The sequence below is a fragment of the Sarcophilus harrisii genome, chromosome 2 (assembly GCF_902635505.1).
Source record: "Sarcophilus harrisii chromosome 2, mSarHar1.11, whole genome shotgun sequence".
NCBI lineage: Eukaryota > Metazoa > Chordata > Mammalia > Dasyuromorphia > Dasyuridae > Sarcophilus > Sarcophilus harrisii.
In genome coordinates this window covers 204,353,001-204,372,039 of record NC_045427.1, presented here as the reverse complement: position 1 = coordinate 204,372,039, position 19,039 = coordinate 204,353,001, and the positions used below count along the sequence as shown (strand labels likewise).

The 19,039-nt window shown below is 38.6% G+C and overlaps 1 protein-coding gene across 3 annotated transcripts in view; it reads right to left on the bottom strand.

Moving 5' to 3' along the window:
- CMIP (c-Maf inducing protein) overlaps positions 1–19,039 on the bottom strand; it is a 259,640-nt gene that overhangs the window by 91,809 nt on the left and 148,792 nt on the right. For all 3 annotated transcript variants that reach the window (XM_031951284.1, XM_031951283.1, XM_031951282.1), the window contains exon 2: positions 12,818–12,943. In XM_031951284.1, coding sequence (XP_031807144.1) covers positions 12,818–12,943 — 126 coding nt within the window. The remainder of the gene's footprint in view (positions 1–12,817; positions 12,944–19,039) is intronic.

Here is a 19,039-nt window from a genome sequence, read left to right as displayed (position 1 = left end):
TGCAGAGATGGTGCCCATCTGCTTAGGGAGTAACAGTTTCTTTAACAGCAAGATGAAGATCATAGGTAAAGTTCCTATCACTATCCCATTTTTGAAGTAAAGTTTAATTATTGTCTTTAAAAGCTAAGTTTAATTATATTTTCATCATTGTTCAGCTGTTCAATCATATCCAGCTCTAAGTGACCCATGGAATTTATCCAAGGGTTTTCTTGATAAAGATACTGGAGTGGTTTGCCATTTCCTTTTCCAGTGTGTTCCTATTTTACAGATGAAGAACTGAGGCAAATAGGGTTAAGGACTTGCTCAGGGTCACATAGCTAATAAGTATCTGCAGCCACATTTGAACTCAGATCTTCCTGGTGCTCCATTGCCTGTACCATTTTAGTTTCTTTATTTGAAGGATTGAAAATGTCCTTTACAACTAAGAATTAAACAAATGTTCACCTTTAAAAAATATCAGTTATGTCCAATAAAATACTAAAAAGGCAGAGATTCAATACCCACCAATATTTATCATCATTTTAACTGATAAAATTGGGCTCAAAGTCCCAATGAAGTTAAAGATACACATACAAGTAGATAAGTAAAAGTAGAGTCAGAAGAGCATAACTTGATATAGTTTTTAGATAAATTAGACACAGAGGATCACTGGATTTGGAGTTGAACGGGGACTCAATGACCTAATTCAACCCCCTCATTTGAAAGATGAAAAAATTGAGGACCAATTAACAAGCAACTCTATATAACATCTATACAAAATAATTTGTGGGGAAAAACTCAAAGAGGGGAAGGGATTTGATATATCCAGGTAAATGCATTCCCTAATATTTTTTCTACTATATTACACTGTTTCTTTGTAATAATAACCTCCTTGAGTTCCATACGTTGAGACTAAAATACTTGCAATGACAAACGATATTTAATTAGCAATAACTTTGCTTACCTTAAATATTTTGACAAGCTTTTAGAGGATAGTCTGAAAAGACTAGGTCCCTTGAGAGGAGAAAAAGAAAGTTCTCCACAAAAGTGTAATGCTTCTCTTGACAAATTTCCCTACTGTGAGATGATATCTAAAATAATTCCAGTTATTCATCTTAGAAACTGACCACAAAACCACCCTGGAATCAATCATCTTTTCAAAAGTAGCCTATAATGAAAAGCCTAGAAAGACTTACATGAATTGATGCCGAGTGAAGTGAACAGAACCAGAAAAATATTGTACACAGTAACAGCAAGATTATGTGATAATATAATAACTAAATTTCTCAACAATACAGTGATCCAAGACAATTTCAATAGACTTGTGAAGGAAAATATCATCCACATCCAAAGAAAGAACTATGGAGACGGAATATAAAAGAAATATTTTCACTTCCCCCCCCCCCTTTCTTGTGGTTTTTTCCTTTTTGTTCTGATTTTTCTTTCATAACATGACTATTAATGGTAATATATTTTAAATGATTGAATATGGTTAACCTATATCAGATTACTGCTTTGGGAAGGAGAGAGGGAAAAAATTGGAACCCAAAATCTTACAAAAATGAATGTTGAAACTATCTTTACATGTAATTGGAAAAAAATAAAATACTATTAAGAAAAAATAAATAGTCTGTAACTTCCCTTCTATGAACTTCACAGTGTACTGTGAAAATCTTCCAGTGAATAAGAAAACCACTACAGCCCTATATAACAAAAGAAGTAGGAAATTTCAAAGAGATGAAAGGTGAGAACTTCCTGATTTTAAAATTAAATTTAAGTCTAAAAAGCAAATTCCATTTATTGTTGAAAATAAATGTAGATAGCACAAATACTAGAAAATAACCTTCCTACAGTCATGAATGAAGCCTACTCTACAATATTCATATCCATCCATTTTCCACCTTTCTTTTCCCTTTGCTTTATTCTTTCTTCTCTCACACATCAGTCCCTCACACTCAGCATGGCAGCTTAGATTTTCCATGATCACTTACTTTCTCTACTTCTTTTCCTCAGAATTTTTAGACTTTTATTCATGGAACTATTAAATGACAAACACCTTGAGGGTAATATAGCAACTGAGCTTTCAATTTTTTACCATAATCTAGAGATTTAACACCTGCTCATGACTGACTGATTCCCTGGCACAAATATACTCTTTATAATGGGAATTCTTAACTTTTGTATTATGGATCCCCTTTCTCCTTTTAAAAGGCTTAGGAGAGTTGAAAATCTTCCATCTGGAATGATAAAGATTGGGAGAGAACAAGTTTGGCTTGTACCCTTTTGAGAGAAACCTTGCAGGCTCCCCTCCATCTCCTCCCTCCCTCCCCCCGGCCCTCCATAACACAGCTTTTGGTCCTTCCACCTGAGACAACGTGCATTTGGCCCAATTGTGGCGTTCTTCATGTCTCACGGGCCGAGACCACCCACATCACCACAGCAGCCTTCACAGCTTTTGCTCCTTGGTGGCCATGGAACGTTAGGCCATATGGAACAGGAGCAAAGAAAGACTGGCAGTAACATGGTATGGGCATGGGAATGAATGTAATCCAAAGGCAAGAAAAGCACATTTAAAGCAAATGAAGTAATGAATGTAAAAAAAGGCTTTGCACTACATAAACGTTAGTTGTAAATGTTGTTATTTCTGACCTTGGGGTCATTAAATAACCCTTTGCTTTTAACCCTCCAAAGCCATTCTCAATGTGAATATTTTCCTTGACTCATAATTGTTTTAGCTACCCTCTTCTGAGCCTTTTCCAACCCTTTTAAGTAGGGAACAGCACAGAACTGTGGGTAGCACAAGAGTTTGGCCCCTAGCCTTTCTGTTCCCTGAAAAGAGACCACAAGCTCAGCCAAACCCTCACACAGCCCAGAGCTCAGAGAAGCTGCACAAAGGATGTGGTCAAAGGAAGGCTGCAAAGTAGACCACCAGTGCTCAAGAAGCGAGCCAGAGAATGGAGGAGTTACCACAGGGACCACTTTTAAAAAAACATTATTAATATGTATCAAAGCACAGGTAGAAAATTCTCCATTAGCCATTGAGATAAAAAGTAAAGATATGTGTACATGCAAGTAAAGGGAGATAGAAAAAGGCAGCTAAGGGGCTCAGTAGAGTAACTGATCCTGGAGTCAAGAAGAGCTAATTTCAAATCCCACCTCAGACATTAGCTATGTGACTCTAGACTAGTCACTGAATCTGTTTCTCTTAATCAACAGGAGAAGGAAATGGCAAACCACTCCACTATCATTGCCAGGAAAACCCCACGGGTAATGTGACATGGTGTCACAAAGAGACAAAGAGACAAACATGACTGACTGAACGAGAAAGATATAGATAATAATAAAATACATAAAATACAGTTAAAATATAGAGCAGCATTTGCAAAATTCTAGGAAATAATTCCACAGAGATCATTTTCCAAAAAACTAGTGGTAACCAGCTGCTATTGCTACACAGTGTCTGTCTGCTTGTCCTATGGGATCTAAATCGCTATTCTCCCATTCCACCTAGATTTATTCCTTGGAATTAGTGCAACAGAAAGACCACTGTACATAAGGCTTGTGTTCAAGTCTAGGCTCTCTCAATTACTGTGTTTTCTTAAGTAAATTATACTCTCAGTATTTCAGTTTATTCCTTGAGAGGATTTGGTGTCTTAACATTCCTTCAGAAATCTGAAATTTTTTTGTTTTTTACAAAGACATTTAACTGTACTGAGATCACTGAGAAACATGAATTAGCATTCCAGGGAGTCTGGAGAATTTCCAGTATTTGGAAGGGGCAAAAGTTGACCTACAAGAGTGGGCTGTTTTGGTCCAAGCAGGCTTAAGAATTTCAAGGTAAGAAGAGAATAGCTAACACAAGAAATAAGTCGAAATATCAAAATACAAGGGAACTGGGCTAAGAAAAAGAGTTCTACTTTTCACAGAAAAAGTAAGGGCTTTTCTTAAGAGACTGCAAAGACTGATAAGAGCTTGAGTCAGAAGTCTGTAGATAGGAAGATCCAAAAGTGATCACATGAGGCCTGGAAGTCAGTCAACTGGGCAGCTAGAACAGATATGTAGAGATAAGCCTGAAACCTGGTTATGCCTGAGGCAAAGCATTACACACAAGAAAAATGTCCTCCAGGCTATAGAGTTCTTGTCCTAGTAACATCTCCCACATAGCAAGAATGACCTCTGGCTCTGTTGGCCAATCAATCTCTACATCACCCAGGGCAATGCAAAGAATCCTCCAGGGACTCAGCCTGCTTCTCTTGACTAGTCTAATCACTAGTCTGGGCAATAAGGGATTGCTTTAAGAACAGCATGCGGTACTCTTCTTGAGAAGCTTTCCTCTAGACTAGTTTAAAAAAAAAAGAAGCCCCACCCCCCCCTCCCCACACAAACATAGCATCTTTGCTCAGTTAGTATAATGAGTTGGAAAGAGACTAAGGATTGAAGAAGGACTGAAAAAAGTCTGCATTTAGCATTTAAGAGATCTTTGGTAATTCATCCCTTTCATCAACTGTTCCATGTTCCTGTCTGGCAGAAGGATTCACCTGTGGACAGTCTCTCACAAACAGGAATGTGTATTTATATCTCCTCTCCCTCAGTTATTTACTTTTTTCCTTCAAGCTGATTAAGTTAAACTTCTTTTATTTTGATGGCCACTCCACCAAGGGCCTCCTCAACCAAATCATTTCCACCCTCAATGAGTTCTTGCCCTTATCATTAGTTACTCTCCATTCTCAGTTTCCAGATTAAGAATCTTCTTTTTGCAGCCCCAAGTCATGGCTGTGTCTGTGTCTCATATTTAGGTTCACTGGGAAATATTCTATCAGAGTAGGCCAGACAAGCTCTATTATTCAAGCAGTCTTGTAAGAACCCTCTTCTCATTACCCTTGATCAATGCCTATTCCCCTTCTCTCTCTGTTCCCCATGATATGATGTTCAGATCAATTGCTCCCTACCCAAAAGCATCAAAGCCCTTAAGGCTGAACTTACCCCCTTTCATCTGAAATGCTCTTTTTCCCATGTGACAACACCATTATAATCTAGCTAGCTTCCCCTTGGACCAGCATATAAACTTTGTTTACTCTATTCTATATATCCCTCCCTGTCATGACTACTTTTAACTATAGGTGCTAGCCAAGGTTCTGTTCTAAAGTCTCCTTTTCTCCTTCTATATAACCTTATCAGGTCTCTTATCGCTATACAAGTGACTCATATCTATACACCCAGCCCCTGACTCTCCCCAAAGCTATGGTGAAGTATCTCTAACTAGCCATGTGACATTTTAATCTGCATGTCCCAGAAATATCTCAAACTCAGTATGTCTAAAACCAAATCTTTCCCCAAACCCCTTCCTTCTTCCAAACTTCCCTGTTTCTGCTAAAGGCACACACTCATCCTTCCAGTCTCTCAGTTTCAGAATTTTAACATTATCCTGGAATCCTATCCCTCCCTCACTCTATAGAGTCAATCAGCTGCCAGACCTTACCATTTCTACTTTCCAACATCTCAATTTGATCTCTTTCCACTCACACAGATACAAGCCATTCAGATCCTTATTACCTCTCCCCAAGATCACTGTGACAGTGACCTAATTAGGTTCTTTGAATTGAGTCTCCTATCCATCCTACACACTGATGCTATGTGATACAGTAGATACCCAGGGTCAGTTCAATTCCAGCTTTGAACATTTATAAGCTATGTGACTTGGGAAAAGCACTCAAAACTTTTGTCTGCCTCAGGTTTTTCAGCTGTAAAATGGGGATTAAAAACAGCACCTACTTTGCAGGGTTACTGTGAGGATAAAATAAAATATTTATAAAGGGTATAGCCCAGTGCTTGGATATAAGTGTTATATAAATTTCATTCTCCCCCCCCAAAAGTAATTTTCCTTAAGTTCAGATCTAAACATGGGACTCCCCTACTCAACCAACTACAAAGACCTTCAGTGGGATGTCACTCTAGCATAGGCAGGTTAAGAAGCGCTTCCAGGATAAATTTATCTATTTTTACAAGAGTAGGAATAAGTCCTATACAACTTGGCCCCACCCAATCTTCCCAGCCTCTATTCCTGCACTCTTCAATCCAGTTAAAATGTCCTATAAGACCTTGGTCATGATGCTATAGATGAATTTCCTCTCCTATAAAATGAGGAGGGTGCACTGCAGGACTTTTAAGATCTCTTTTAGTTTTAAATTCGATGACTGAGGCAATAAAGTTAAAGGGGCAGTTCTGGACTCTAGAACACTGGGCCTGGGGTCAGGAAAAGCTGGGTTTAATTGCTGCTTTGGACAGATTCTTTATGACTTTAGGCACATTATTTAATCTCTGTCTCACTTTCCTCATTAGTAAAATTAGAATGTTGACCTTGATGACCTTCAAGTTTCCTTCCAGCTCTAAGTCTATGATCTATCTTATGAGTCCAAGGGGGATTTGCAGACAGAGGCAAGAAAGTAGTGTTAGAAACAATGGCAGTGCTACCTTTCAAAGACATTCACTACCCCTTATCCTTACTGTGGGGAAGTTGACTCCCTCTTTCAAGAGCATAAGTCTGTTTTATAAACCATTAGACTATTCTGAAATAGTCTTTCCTTCATAGGGGAAAAGTCAAGGACTGTAGAGTAAAAATAGCTTTATGTTTACATGTAAATCTTCATCTGTTTGTCCATAAAGCCAGAAGGCCTCCAGGACCTTCTGGACCACCAATGTTATACCTCCTATTGTCTGCCCAAGGAGGACCAGAACTACATAAAATCTCCTAGGATCTGATCACAGGCATGCACAGCTCTTCCCCAGAAAAATGAAAGGTCATTGAGATGACCTACCAGAACAAGGGAGAAAGGGTATATTCATGGGCCAAGTTTCCTATACTGTCATACTGGGATCTAATCCAGGCAAATGAAGTCAAATGGGAATATTAAGATTCCTGAGGATCCTTAGATCCAATCAGATGAGAAAATGATTCAAAGATGAGGAAGAAACATGAAGAGCTGGCTCATCTCACTTCTTTTTAAGTCTCACAATCCATTAACTTCTTTAATTTTGGAGAGGCTATATTCCAGTGAATTCTACCAAATTTCCCACTTGCTGTTGCCAAGTTTTTCTTATTGTTTTGCTGCAGAGAGATGAGAAAAAAAGAATCAAGCTATCTACAGCTGAAACCACCCTAGTCAGTGAGTGCCACAGGAAAATCCACATTGTTACTAGGCAGGAAGGCTCACACTATACAGTTCCAGGCTGAAGGGCCTTTTCCCATAATATAGAATAAGCGGAGGTTTCCCAGCCTTGGCAGCTGACATAGCTTGCCTGCCTTCTTAAAGAGGGCTTTCTTTTTGTGGAAGCCCTGACAAATCTGGCACCGAAGGAGTATATGGGCACAGGATGCTTCCTAAACTAGCTGCCCAGCCCCAAATGCCTTTGTTAGACAGGGGAAAGCAAAGAGAGATAAGGAAAAGGATAATATTTTTACTTGCCATAGAATTAACCAAGGAAGAAAAACCTATATCAGATCAAAAAATAATTTGAATTACATAGTGAATAACTTCTAAGCAAAATAAGAATGTGATTTTCTTCTACAAAAAGAAATAACATTTATATAGAATTTTAAGAATTTCAAAAACAAGACATCTCCCTCATCATAAGCATGAATCAAGTCTTGTAACAACCAAACTGTAGTAGAGAAGCTATAGGAGGAAGCAGAGTCAATCCAAAAAAGTTATTAGAAACCTACTGAGTTCAAGGCATTATTCTAGGCCCCAGTAATAAAAAGTCAAAAAATAAAATGGCATCTTCCCTCGAGAAATTTATGTCCTACTAGAGAGACAACATGCACACAAGTTACTAAATACAAAGTATATAAAAAGGACAAAATTTAATTTAATTTATGTAATTTAAGGACAGAATGCTAATAAATGGTGGGGTGGTAGTGGTGCTCTTGTAGAAACTGTCATCTGATTTGTATTTTGAACTACACTATGGATTCTATTAAACCAATGGTTCTCAAACTTTTTGGTCTCAAGAACATTTGCACATTTTTAAAAAATCACTGAATATGCCAAAGAGCTTTTATTTATGTAGGCTATACCTATCAATATTCTCTGAATTGGGAATTAAAACTGATAAATTCATAAAACATTAATTCATTTAATATAAGAAAAAGTTACATGTTAACATCAATAACATTTTTATTAAAGAAATAATTACATCTTTTCATAGTGGCACTGTTTCACTTTTTTTTTTTTTTTTTTTTTTTTTTGCAAATCTCTTTAAGGCTTGATTTAATGGAAGACAGCTGGATTCTCAGATCTGTTTCTGCATTTAATCTATTGCAAAATGCTATTTTGGTTGAAGTACATGAAGAAAATCCAGCCTCACATAGAAATGCTGTCAGAAAAGTGAGTATTTAATAGGCGAATAACATCTTCATACTACTATGAAAATAGTTTTCATCTCTCGGATCTCCTTAAAATGGCTGAGGAACCCCCAGAGGTCCAGTGGACATAATTTGAGAATCACTGTTGAACAAGGATGAAAAAAAGAAATACATTCCAGATATGGGGGATCATTTGTGCAAAAGCACAGAATAAGAGATGGGACTGTGGTGAGCGAACAGCTAGCTTAGAATAGAGGGTACATACAGCAGAATAATATGAAATAACTCTGGAAATGTAAGTGAAAGCCAGTGGAAGGCTTCAAATTATATATTTAAGGATTTTTTAAAAAATTTGTTTATCCTAGAGGCATTAAAGATTTTTGAGGCATAGATCTGTGTTTTGGGGATACCATTTTAGGCAAATCATTTGTAAGAAAACAAGCATCCTTACTGTGGCCATAGATGTTAAGTGACATTTACAGGACATTCAAAAACCAAAGAAACCCTAAATGATGACCAATAGGTTTGTATAGAGATTCTGTACTTCCCCAATCTGGCCATTTTTAGCAGATGGTGACAGTCATCTACAAACTGTGTTTGGCCAAGGGGGTTTGGACATGGCAGAGCTGAGGAAGCAGCAGAATCTACAGAGAACAGAATGTACACTTGTCTAATGAACTCTTTACTAACCTGAAATGTAGAAACAGGCTCCAAGAACAATTGCAAGGGTTCACATGAAAGCTTACTGCTGTTGCAAGGAAATCAGGGGACAGATATAGTTGTGTGGGTTATATAGCCTGTTGGAACAAGGCTGGTGGCAGAGGGAAGAAGATTCTAGCCCTTAAAAAAAAAACCTCTTGAATAAAAGATAGTTGAAAGACAACGCGATATGATACAGCAAGAATTTATCAAGGCCTTACTATGTGCAAGGCAATATATTAGGCACCAGCATTTAAAGCCCTTTACAATCTGGCTCCAACCTAAATTTCCAACATTTTCCATCATTCTCCACGAACTCCACTGTTCTAATAAAACTTCCCCACCAGCCATTTACCAGTACATGACATTCCATCTCTGGCCTCCCTAGTTTTGCAGAGACTATTCCCAAAGCTGAAATGATCTCTTCCCCCCTTTCAGTTGTCCCTGGAATTTCTAGCATCTTTTAAGGTTCCACTCTAGTGCAATCTTCTACATGAGGCCTTTTCCAAAGCCCCAAACTGGAAGTAGGCACTCCCCATATGGGAAATTATTGTGTACGGACTTTTTAGACATTCTGTATTTACTTATCTCTAAAATGTTGTTCCCCCCAGTAGAATGTAAGCTCCTTGAAGGAAGGAACTGTTTTCATATTGATTTTTGTATCCTCATTGCCTAAACATTAACAAATGTGTGTTGAACTGAACTGAATTGGCATCTGAGAACCCTTTTAGCTCTAGAAACAATGATTTTATTATAAGATAAGGGATTTTCATTCTACTACTGGGATACAAGATACAAACCTTTTAAGTATAAACATGAAAATGGGAAGAAGAAGAGAGCAAAAAGAAAAATAAAAGCTTCCCATAGGAAATGGCATATGATGTAAGACTTATAGGCAGAGATAGAATAATTTTAGAAAAAAGAGGTAAAGAGGGAATATATTATAGTCATAAGCAAGGGGATAGAAATGGGAGATAGATAGCTAGGAATGTCGGGGTAGGTTAAGGTTTCATCATACCTCTTTTTTATGGAGTAGGTTCTAAAATGAACACCACAATTTCTAGGACCCCTTCAGGGTGGAGCAGAGGTTAAGGTTATAATACAAGGGACCCTGAAGAAGGGACCCTGAAGAAAGCCCATGGCAGGGGTCCAAAGACAGGGCTAGCCTCAGATACAGTCTATTTTCATTCCATTCCTAGGTGCCTGGATACTGCTCTCCTTCCCCTTTAAATGAAGAACTTCTATATGGCTCCATGGCCCACACCAGTTACTACAGCCCTCCCAGTACCACACAGCCCAAGGCAGTATTAATTTTAGAGTGTTATCACAGAACAAGATTTTCACATCCAAGACTACATTTCTACCATACCCCTGAATGTGACAGGGCATCATAATTTGTCTGACAAACGCTACAAGACCATGCTACACAATCACTTTGTTCTATTAGAACGTGACACACCGTTCTATGACAGACTATAGCCAGTCTAAGACAAACAGTCAGAAATTAGGAGGCAAACATTCTGAGAAAGCACTCCCCTCCTTCCCTCAGCTGGCCCCCCGGCGAATGCTCTCCCCACCATGGGGACTCGAGCATCTACCCGGCCCTCGGTTATGCCTCCAGCTTGACTGGAAACCCCTTTCCAACAGAGGTCTGGCTCTCCCGGACTGATTTACATAACCACACACAGCATTCTGGATTCCACGATGAGTAGAGAGGCAGCAGCAGCAGCAGGAGGAAGAGAAGGAGGGTGTGGGGAGAGAGGAATTAGATTGGTTAGCTAGAGAGCGAGGTGAGCAGCTAACTAGCTAAGCCAAGAGGCCGAGGTGAGAGAGGCAGAGGAACAGAGGGATGGGGAGGGGGAGCAATCACCTACCTGGGCTGTGCAGGAGGAAAAAACCGTCTGTCTTCCCAGGAAGCCTGAGCCTAGACAGCGTGCAGGGGAAGGCTCCCCCTCACTCGCCACCCAGGGACACGGGCCAAGGGTGGGAATGAAGTAGTGATTTCCTCAAAAGGCGCAGCCGCTTACCCCCATGGCTGAGACTGGGGGCCCTGCTGCATCCCGGGCTGCTGGGCAGCTCCGCGCTCCCTAGAGCTCTGAGGGCTGTTTTGCTTCCTACTCACTGCTGGTTCGTCAGCTCAGCAGGGGGAGCCTGACGTGGAATTGGTCGTGAAGGGAGGCTGCAGAACTGAGCCCCTGCCAGAAAGGCAAGTTTCACTCCTCACAGCATATCTGTGGTCCCATACCGACCTGTCAGGAGGACCAGAAGCCTTCCCTTCCCCCTAAACCTGTCATTCCCTAAGCGATATGGGTGGCTAAGGGTGGGGGCGTGGGGGCAGGTATCGTGGGAGGAGATGAGCAACATTGTTGTTATTATTAATGAGGATGATATTAACAATAAAAAATAAGTCTACATCAAAATCCTCCTGTAATAACCTGTGGCACCAGAAAAGACTCCACATTCTGCAATCTATGCCAGCAAAACAAGAGCACTGGAAGATCCCACCAAGCTGGAAAGGATTCAAGTGCAAACCTGGAGTTGGGTTATTTGTCAGTCATCTGAAGATTAATTAAGAGGCTCATCCATGGAGGATACTTTTCGGGCAGGAAGTGGGGGGGATAGGAGGGATGGCAAAAACTCATGAAAATTAGTTACTGAGAGCTGGAGCAGTTGTGATCTGTGTCCGGGTAGAAAAAACTGCGGGGCTGAAGAAATAATGGAGCTTTTTAAACAATGAAGAACATCGATCCTAACTCACAGGATAAACTGTTGCAGAATTTACAAAATGCTAGATGAGGAAGGGTTCCAGACATTGCTCCACAGTGCTCCCGTGCCATCACCCTTTGGGGTTGAGGAAGCTATAAGATAGGGACATGGATACAGAAGTAAAGATTTCCTGAAGCACTGAGATGGAAGTTAGACATTTTAGGAATCCCTTTTTTTTTCTTCCTGACAGAGCAGAGACCCTTCAATAGCCACCCCTCCTCCCACTTTAAACCTACCCTCTGAGGGCTATTTATGGTTCTTATTCACCAATTGTTCTGCGCATCCATAGCTAACTAAGAAATATCTACAGTGTCCCTTTGTCTAAGAATCTAAACACAGGTGAAGACAATAGATTCCAGAATTAGAATGGGAAAAAAGGGATTCTGGTTATCATGTAGTTCAATTTCCAGCCCAAGAACATGTAAGAGATAAAACTAGGATTTAAATCCAGTTTCTCTGACTTCAAGTCTAGGATTCATTCTCCAACATTACATTGCCTTTTGGATTCCCTCATTTACAAAGAAGGAACTTTGTTCAAAATCAGTCATACAGTGAGGTAGTGATAGAGCCAACCTTGTTTTGACTCCCAGACTGGGACTCTGCTCCATTCCACCAGACTGGTTCTTGGAATAATGATCTAGAGGTTTAGGAAGCACAGGGTTAGGTCTGAAAGTTTTCATAGCAGGAAACACAGTCCTCTATTTTCTTGAAGAAAAACTGAGGATATTCATCCTCCTACTTAAAGGAAACCATTTATCCCCATCCAACCCTTTTTTCCAGATAGTTATCTACTGCACCAATATCGCAGAATTCTAGTGTTCCTCTTATTGTTATGACTGAGTCAGGAATCATCTTAACAACTTTCCTCTCACTCTGGGGGAAAAGAACAAGCAGACAGAAAAGACAACTCTCCAGTTACATGATCTAGACCCAAGCCACCCTCCCCCATCAAAGGGAAGCTAAGGGAGGAGGAAAAATGCCAGTTCATGTTTGTTTACTGTATGCACATACCTGCAGTAAGACTGTGCCCCCAGGAATTGTGAGCTGTAAACAGTACTTAGGGGCATTCTCCCAGGACAGCAGCTGAACATCTTCAATAGCACTGTAGGAAACAGAGTTTTCCATGTACCCAGTGGGCTGTAAGGAAACAGAAAACATACATATTAGTCTCAAAAATGGAGACAATTGGACCTCAATCCTGAGGGTCCAATAGCAACACCTATCTTTGTAATAAGTCAAGTAAGAAAAATCCAAGTCCCCACAAAAACCACAGCTCTAATCTGGTCTACTGGCAAAACTGCCTTGTGCCTCAGAGAGCTCAATGCACAATGATCACACTCCCCTCATGCTACTGGAGGAGAAAGAAGGATGACAAAGTCAAGACCACTCTCAGGCCTTTGTTCCATTATCACAGAGAGAAGTCAGTTGGGACCCAGTCTCTAGTGCAACTGTGACTGAACACAGGACCTGGCACACCACTAAAAAGTTGGAGAAAAAATACAAGATACTGTCCTTCGCCCTAGGAGCTAATTGCCCTAGGACAAAGTCAGGATCAGAGCAAAGAGTCCCCTAAGATGTGGCTTTATCACTTTGACTTTGTCTACACAAACTACCACACAACACTATCCCCAATACTTTCCTATAGGCCAGTTATTGCATATGTCAGGTTTCACATGGAAGCTATCTGATCATGACCCTTCATAGGTGGATGGGCAGCTTCAGAACTTCAGCATGCCCAAATTTAAGTTACTGAATTTTGTACTTTTATCAGACTTTCTAGTGTCTCTAGCAAGAGCTTATTCATACCTTGAACTCTGGGTCATCTCCCACCTACTTCACTTTCTCAATGAGCTCAGCTCCTGGCTCAACCTCCTTTTCAACCCTAAGTTCCATCCTTTTATTAAAAGACTTCAACATGCATATAGATGTTTCTTTAAATATCTTTAAGATTAAGTTCCTCAATCTAATCAGTTCTCATGGCACACTCCCCTGCTCAACCTCAGCTACACACAGGTCTTACCCTTGATTTTGTACCCCACCCATTCCATTTCCATGTTTAAGAACTCTATCCCATTACTTAGAAGAATCTTTTATCATTCCATCTCTCCCTATACCATACTACTCAAATCTCTTCCTCATACTCATCATGATCTTCAGTTCCTTCACCTCTCAGTATTTTTCTAGGCCATCAAAACAATGCTCTAGCTACATTCTTAGACTTCCCCAATCACAATAAATTTTTATATACTTCTTTTGAATACCTTAAAATATGGTGAAAGACTTTGTTACTTTCCTCTCTAAATTCCAAGAATGCTGTGTCTTCAGCATTCTACTCATCTATCATATATAACTGCTCTTATCTAAGTGTACCAATTTTTTTTAATCCATCATCTTATGGAATGGCTTCAAGCATCCTCCTTGTCCTGGTCACATTTCTCTGGATATGTTCCAATTCATCAATATCTGCCTTAAAAATAGTAATCAGAATTGAAGACAGTACTGGAGATATGACTTAATCAGGGAAGACAATATTGAAACTATTATTCCTCAAGCTATTATTTTATATTTTCCTCCCTTTTTAAACCAAATTTCAAGAAAAAATACTGTCTACATTCATTGCCTCGATTTCCTCTTCTTTTATATCTCAACCCTTTGCAATATGGCTTCCAACCACAACACTCAACTAAAACTGCTCTATCCAAAACTAGCAACAAATCTATAGCCACATGGGGGAAAAAATGCTCATAAACACTAATAGAGAAATACAAATTTAAAAAGCTCTAAGATTACACCTCCCACTCATCCAATCACAAAAGTTGCCAAAAAGAAAAATGACATACATTGAAGGGGCTGCAGAAAAAGACACACTCATACACTACTGGTGGAGCTGTGAAGTGATCCAGACATTCTGAAAAACAATTTGGAATTCTGTCCAAAAAGATATGAAACTGTGGCTAACAGCCTTTGACCCAGCAATACTACTTCTAGGTCAATACTCTAAAAAGATAACATAAAGAAGAAAAGAATCCATATATACAAAAATATTTAAAATAACTTTTATTGTTGTTGTTGTGATAAACTAAAAGGGTACCCATCAATTAGGGAATGGCTGAACAAATTAAGGTATATAAATGCAATAGAGTAATACTGTACTATAAGAATATGAAGAACAGGGTTATTTTATCAAAACCCAAGAAGTCATGTATGAGCTTATAAGGTGTGAAGTAAATAGAACCAGGAGAACAATTTATACAATCACAACATTGTTAACACAAATCATCTTCAAAAACTTAAGAATTCTGATTAATGACCAACTACAATTCAAGAGGAACAATAATGAAGCATTCTATTCATCTTCTGAAAGAGAGGTGATGAGTTCAGGATGCATAATGAAATATATAAACATTTTTTAATATATGCAATGAGGGAATTTGTTTACCTTGAACATGCATATTTTTGTTAAAATGGTTTTATTTTTTCCAATGGGAGTAGAGTAGGAGGGAGAGAAGAGATTTTCATTAAAAATTAAACAAAAACAAAATAAAGTTTGTAGTGATCTCTTAATTGCCAAAAATGAAAGCCTTTTCTCAGTCTTGATCTTTCTTAACTTCTATGCATCATTTGATACTGCTGACTAATGTGCCTTCACAGATATTTCTGATCTTCACATTTCGGTGATATAGTAAATAAAGCAGTGGGCCTGGAGTCCTAGAGTTAAGAAGACAAGTTCATATTTGATCACAGATACTAACTGTGTGACCCTGATAGTCACTTCACCCATTAGTCTCAGTTTTCTCAACTATAAAATGGAAGTGATAATAATATATCTCTCCTAAGCATGTTGTAAGGATCAAACAAGATAATATTCGTAAAGTACTAAACAAAGAGCCTAGTACTGGTGCTTAATAAATGTTTACTTGCTTGCTTGTTTCTTTCCTTACTTGGTTTTCAAAACACTATTCTCTCCTATCCACTTGACTTTGCAGTCTCTTTTGCTGGTGAACTAATACCAGGATCTCTAAGTATTTATTATGTTCTTCAACACTCTGTCCAGGATCCTCTTTTTTTTTCCTGCATTTTTTATCTTGTTGATTTCTTCAGCACTCATAGATCTAATTATTTTATTTATGCAAATGGCTCATAAACTTACATACACACACACACACACACACCTATTTTCTCCCTCAGGAGTCAGTCCTGCTATGTCAATTGCATATTGGACATTTTAAACTGAATAGAATATCTAGTTGGAAATATCTCAAACTTATCCCTCTTCCAAAATCCCCCTTTTGTATGAAAAGGTATTATCACTTCTCCATTCTTTCAAGTTTAAAATATGAGATTTATTCTTTTTTGGTAATAATTGTAACATGGAAAAATGTTGCATTGTTGCTGTACCTGAAAAATGTTCCAAACTCTAAACCCACAAATCATGAAAATTCTTATGGAATTTTGTATTAAATATACATGTTGGGTTAAAGAAATTTTATAGTGATGATGGAGTACCATGAAATTAATACTTGCAATCCAGATTGCTGTATCTTATACTTTTCTGTATATTTCAAAACAGGTGTGTACCATTTGTATTGAGCACACCACAGAATGAGAATTATCCAAAGTCTGTTGATTTTAATAGTGTTTTGATTTGTAAACAAAATTATAATAACTTCTTGGACATTTCTGGAAAATAATTGTATGAAAACATATATCTACTTCTAGATATACTGTGTATATCTAGTTTCGATCACAAAATAAAATAATCAGTTTTATTCTTAACACTTCACTCTCCCTCATCCCATATATTCAAACAGTTGCTAAATCTTGCCACTTCTACCTCTTTAGTCTCTCAAATTTAATTAGTTCCTTCTACTAAGAAAACCACTACCTTAATCCAGTCCCTCAACAATTTTTGCCTAGTCTAATACAAAGGTCTTCCAGGCCCAAGTTTCTCTAGACTCCAATCTACCTTGCACACAGTTGCTAAAGTGATTTTTCTTAAGCACTGATCTGATTATGTCACTCCTCAATTTAATAAATTTCAGTAGCTCCCCATTACTTCCTCTGTTAAGCATTTAAAACTTCATAATCTGACAACTTTCTTTTTTGTGGAGGGCAGGGAGCAGGTAAGAGGGAGGTGGCTTCCTACACTTTACAGTTTGGCCAAAATGAATGTCTGTTTCTCACACATAGCATTCATTTTTTCTATCTCCACACCTTTCCACTGACCATATCTCAAAATTTCTCTCTTGCAGACCACAGCTAAGCTACACACCTTTTCCTATGCTCCCTTGCTGAACTACTTTGTTTTTATTCTGTAATACTTATGTATGTTCATGTTGCTTCATGTTCATGAAGCTCCTTAGTAGGTACATCTTATTCTTTTTATTTGTATCCCTTGTATCATAAACAAAGTAGGCTTTTAAAAAATGATTGCTGATTATCTGGCCAGTATTTATAATTTGATTTTAATTCAATAAATTTTCTAATATTTTTCCTATACTAATCTTGGATTGTGATTTCCTTCTAACCATTTCTGTCCAATCTTTCCCAGCTTAAAAAGAGCATTCTCCTTTGTACAGAAAATAGAGCACACTATCACAAAGTCGAAAGAGATAGTGAGCAAAAGGAAAGAGCCAGGGCAGGGACTTGGGTCCTTTGCATGATACTTTAAGAGCTGTGTCTCATTCCCCATTTTGATTCTCAGTAAAAAGTGGTTTTATAAACTTAGCCCAGGATGTGGTAGGATATGTGTATGTATGTGTGCTGGGGGATGGAAGACTCAATGGTCACAGCAATTCCTTATATGGATAAAGTAGCCAAGTGGATAGATAGCAGGGCCAGGAAAAGCTGAGTACATTTTTGGTGGCAATGGAGTAGAGTAAGGCCAGTGACAAGCAATGAAACCAAGACTGGGTGTCTTGAAGATGAGACATAAAACAGAGATTTCAACATTTAATAAAGTTATATTTAATGAAATTTCAGTAAATAATTGTTTTAATGAATTTAATAAATATTCACTAAGTCCCTCCTGATAGATGAGTGAAGAGGAATGAAAATTGAGGTACTTTTAGAGCATTTGAAGAAGAATTTGGCTAAGGGTCATAAGGCAAGACAGGAAGTAGCAGCTCCCCAAGTAAAAATCAATAGAACTCCTGGGGCTCCTGAAAGCAATAGATTTCATTGTAGACACTGTTCTAGGTTGAAGGAGGAAAAAAGAAGGCTTGTTACTTTTGGAGAGATTGAGGGCCCAAATCACACTGTGGGCTAAATGCCATCTTCAGCTCATCGTTGTTAAGGTTTGCGAGAATAACTTGAACTACTTTTTATAAAACTTAATTTAAGACTAAAGCTGAATCCCAAGGGAAGAAAATGAAGGGGGATGCTCCTCTGACCCGCTATCAATCAGTCAGCACTATTTCTCTACCTTTCCACCTCCTGCCCCTGCCTGCTTTTAGTTGGTGGTACCTCCTTCTCTCCTTCCATAAAGTCTCTATCTCTCTTTCTCTTCCCCATCCTCAGACTGACTGACCAGCAGTACCAGGAAGCTATGACTTCCTGAGACAGCCCTAGTTCTCCTCCCTTCTGAGGCAGCGTTGATATGAAGCCCAGGGACCTGAGAAAATGAACCTTAGCTTGGCTCCTACACCATTTAAGAAATAAGGGACCTCAGAGCTCATTTAGTTCAATCCCCTCCATTTTTAACTTTATTTTATGTTTTCCCCTCTAGAAACTCTATGCTTCAGTTAAACTTCACTGTTGTCCCCTATACATTTCTACTTCTATGCCTGAGCTCACACGGTTCCCTATGCCTGAAATGCCTCCTCTTTTTCTCTTCCCCATAGTTATTCCTAAAACTTTTAACACTCAACTCAAATGTCAGCCAACTCTGATTCCCCTTGTTGGTAACAATCTTGTTTTTGAAATATAACATAGTACTTTTGTTTATATCTCTCTGATACACTTATCTTGTAAAATTAAATATTAAAGCTATCACTGTTTCTATCTTATCCTCCTACTAGACTTAAAAGTTCTTGAAAGCAGGGGTCATAGCATAATGCTATATGAACACAGCCAATTCTCAATAAAGGTTGCTGGATTGTTAAAGATAGCTGAAAATGTTCACTTCCTCTTTTTCATAAAATACTCCTTCTTCAAGAAGAGGGATTATTTCATTCTTTGTATCTGTATCCTCAACGCCTGGCATGATGCTTGGAACATGGCAGGCACTTAATA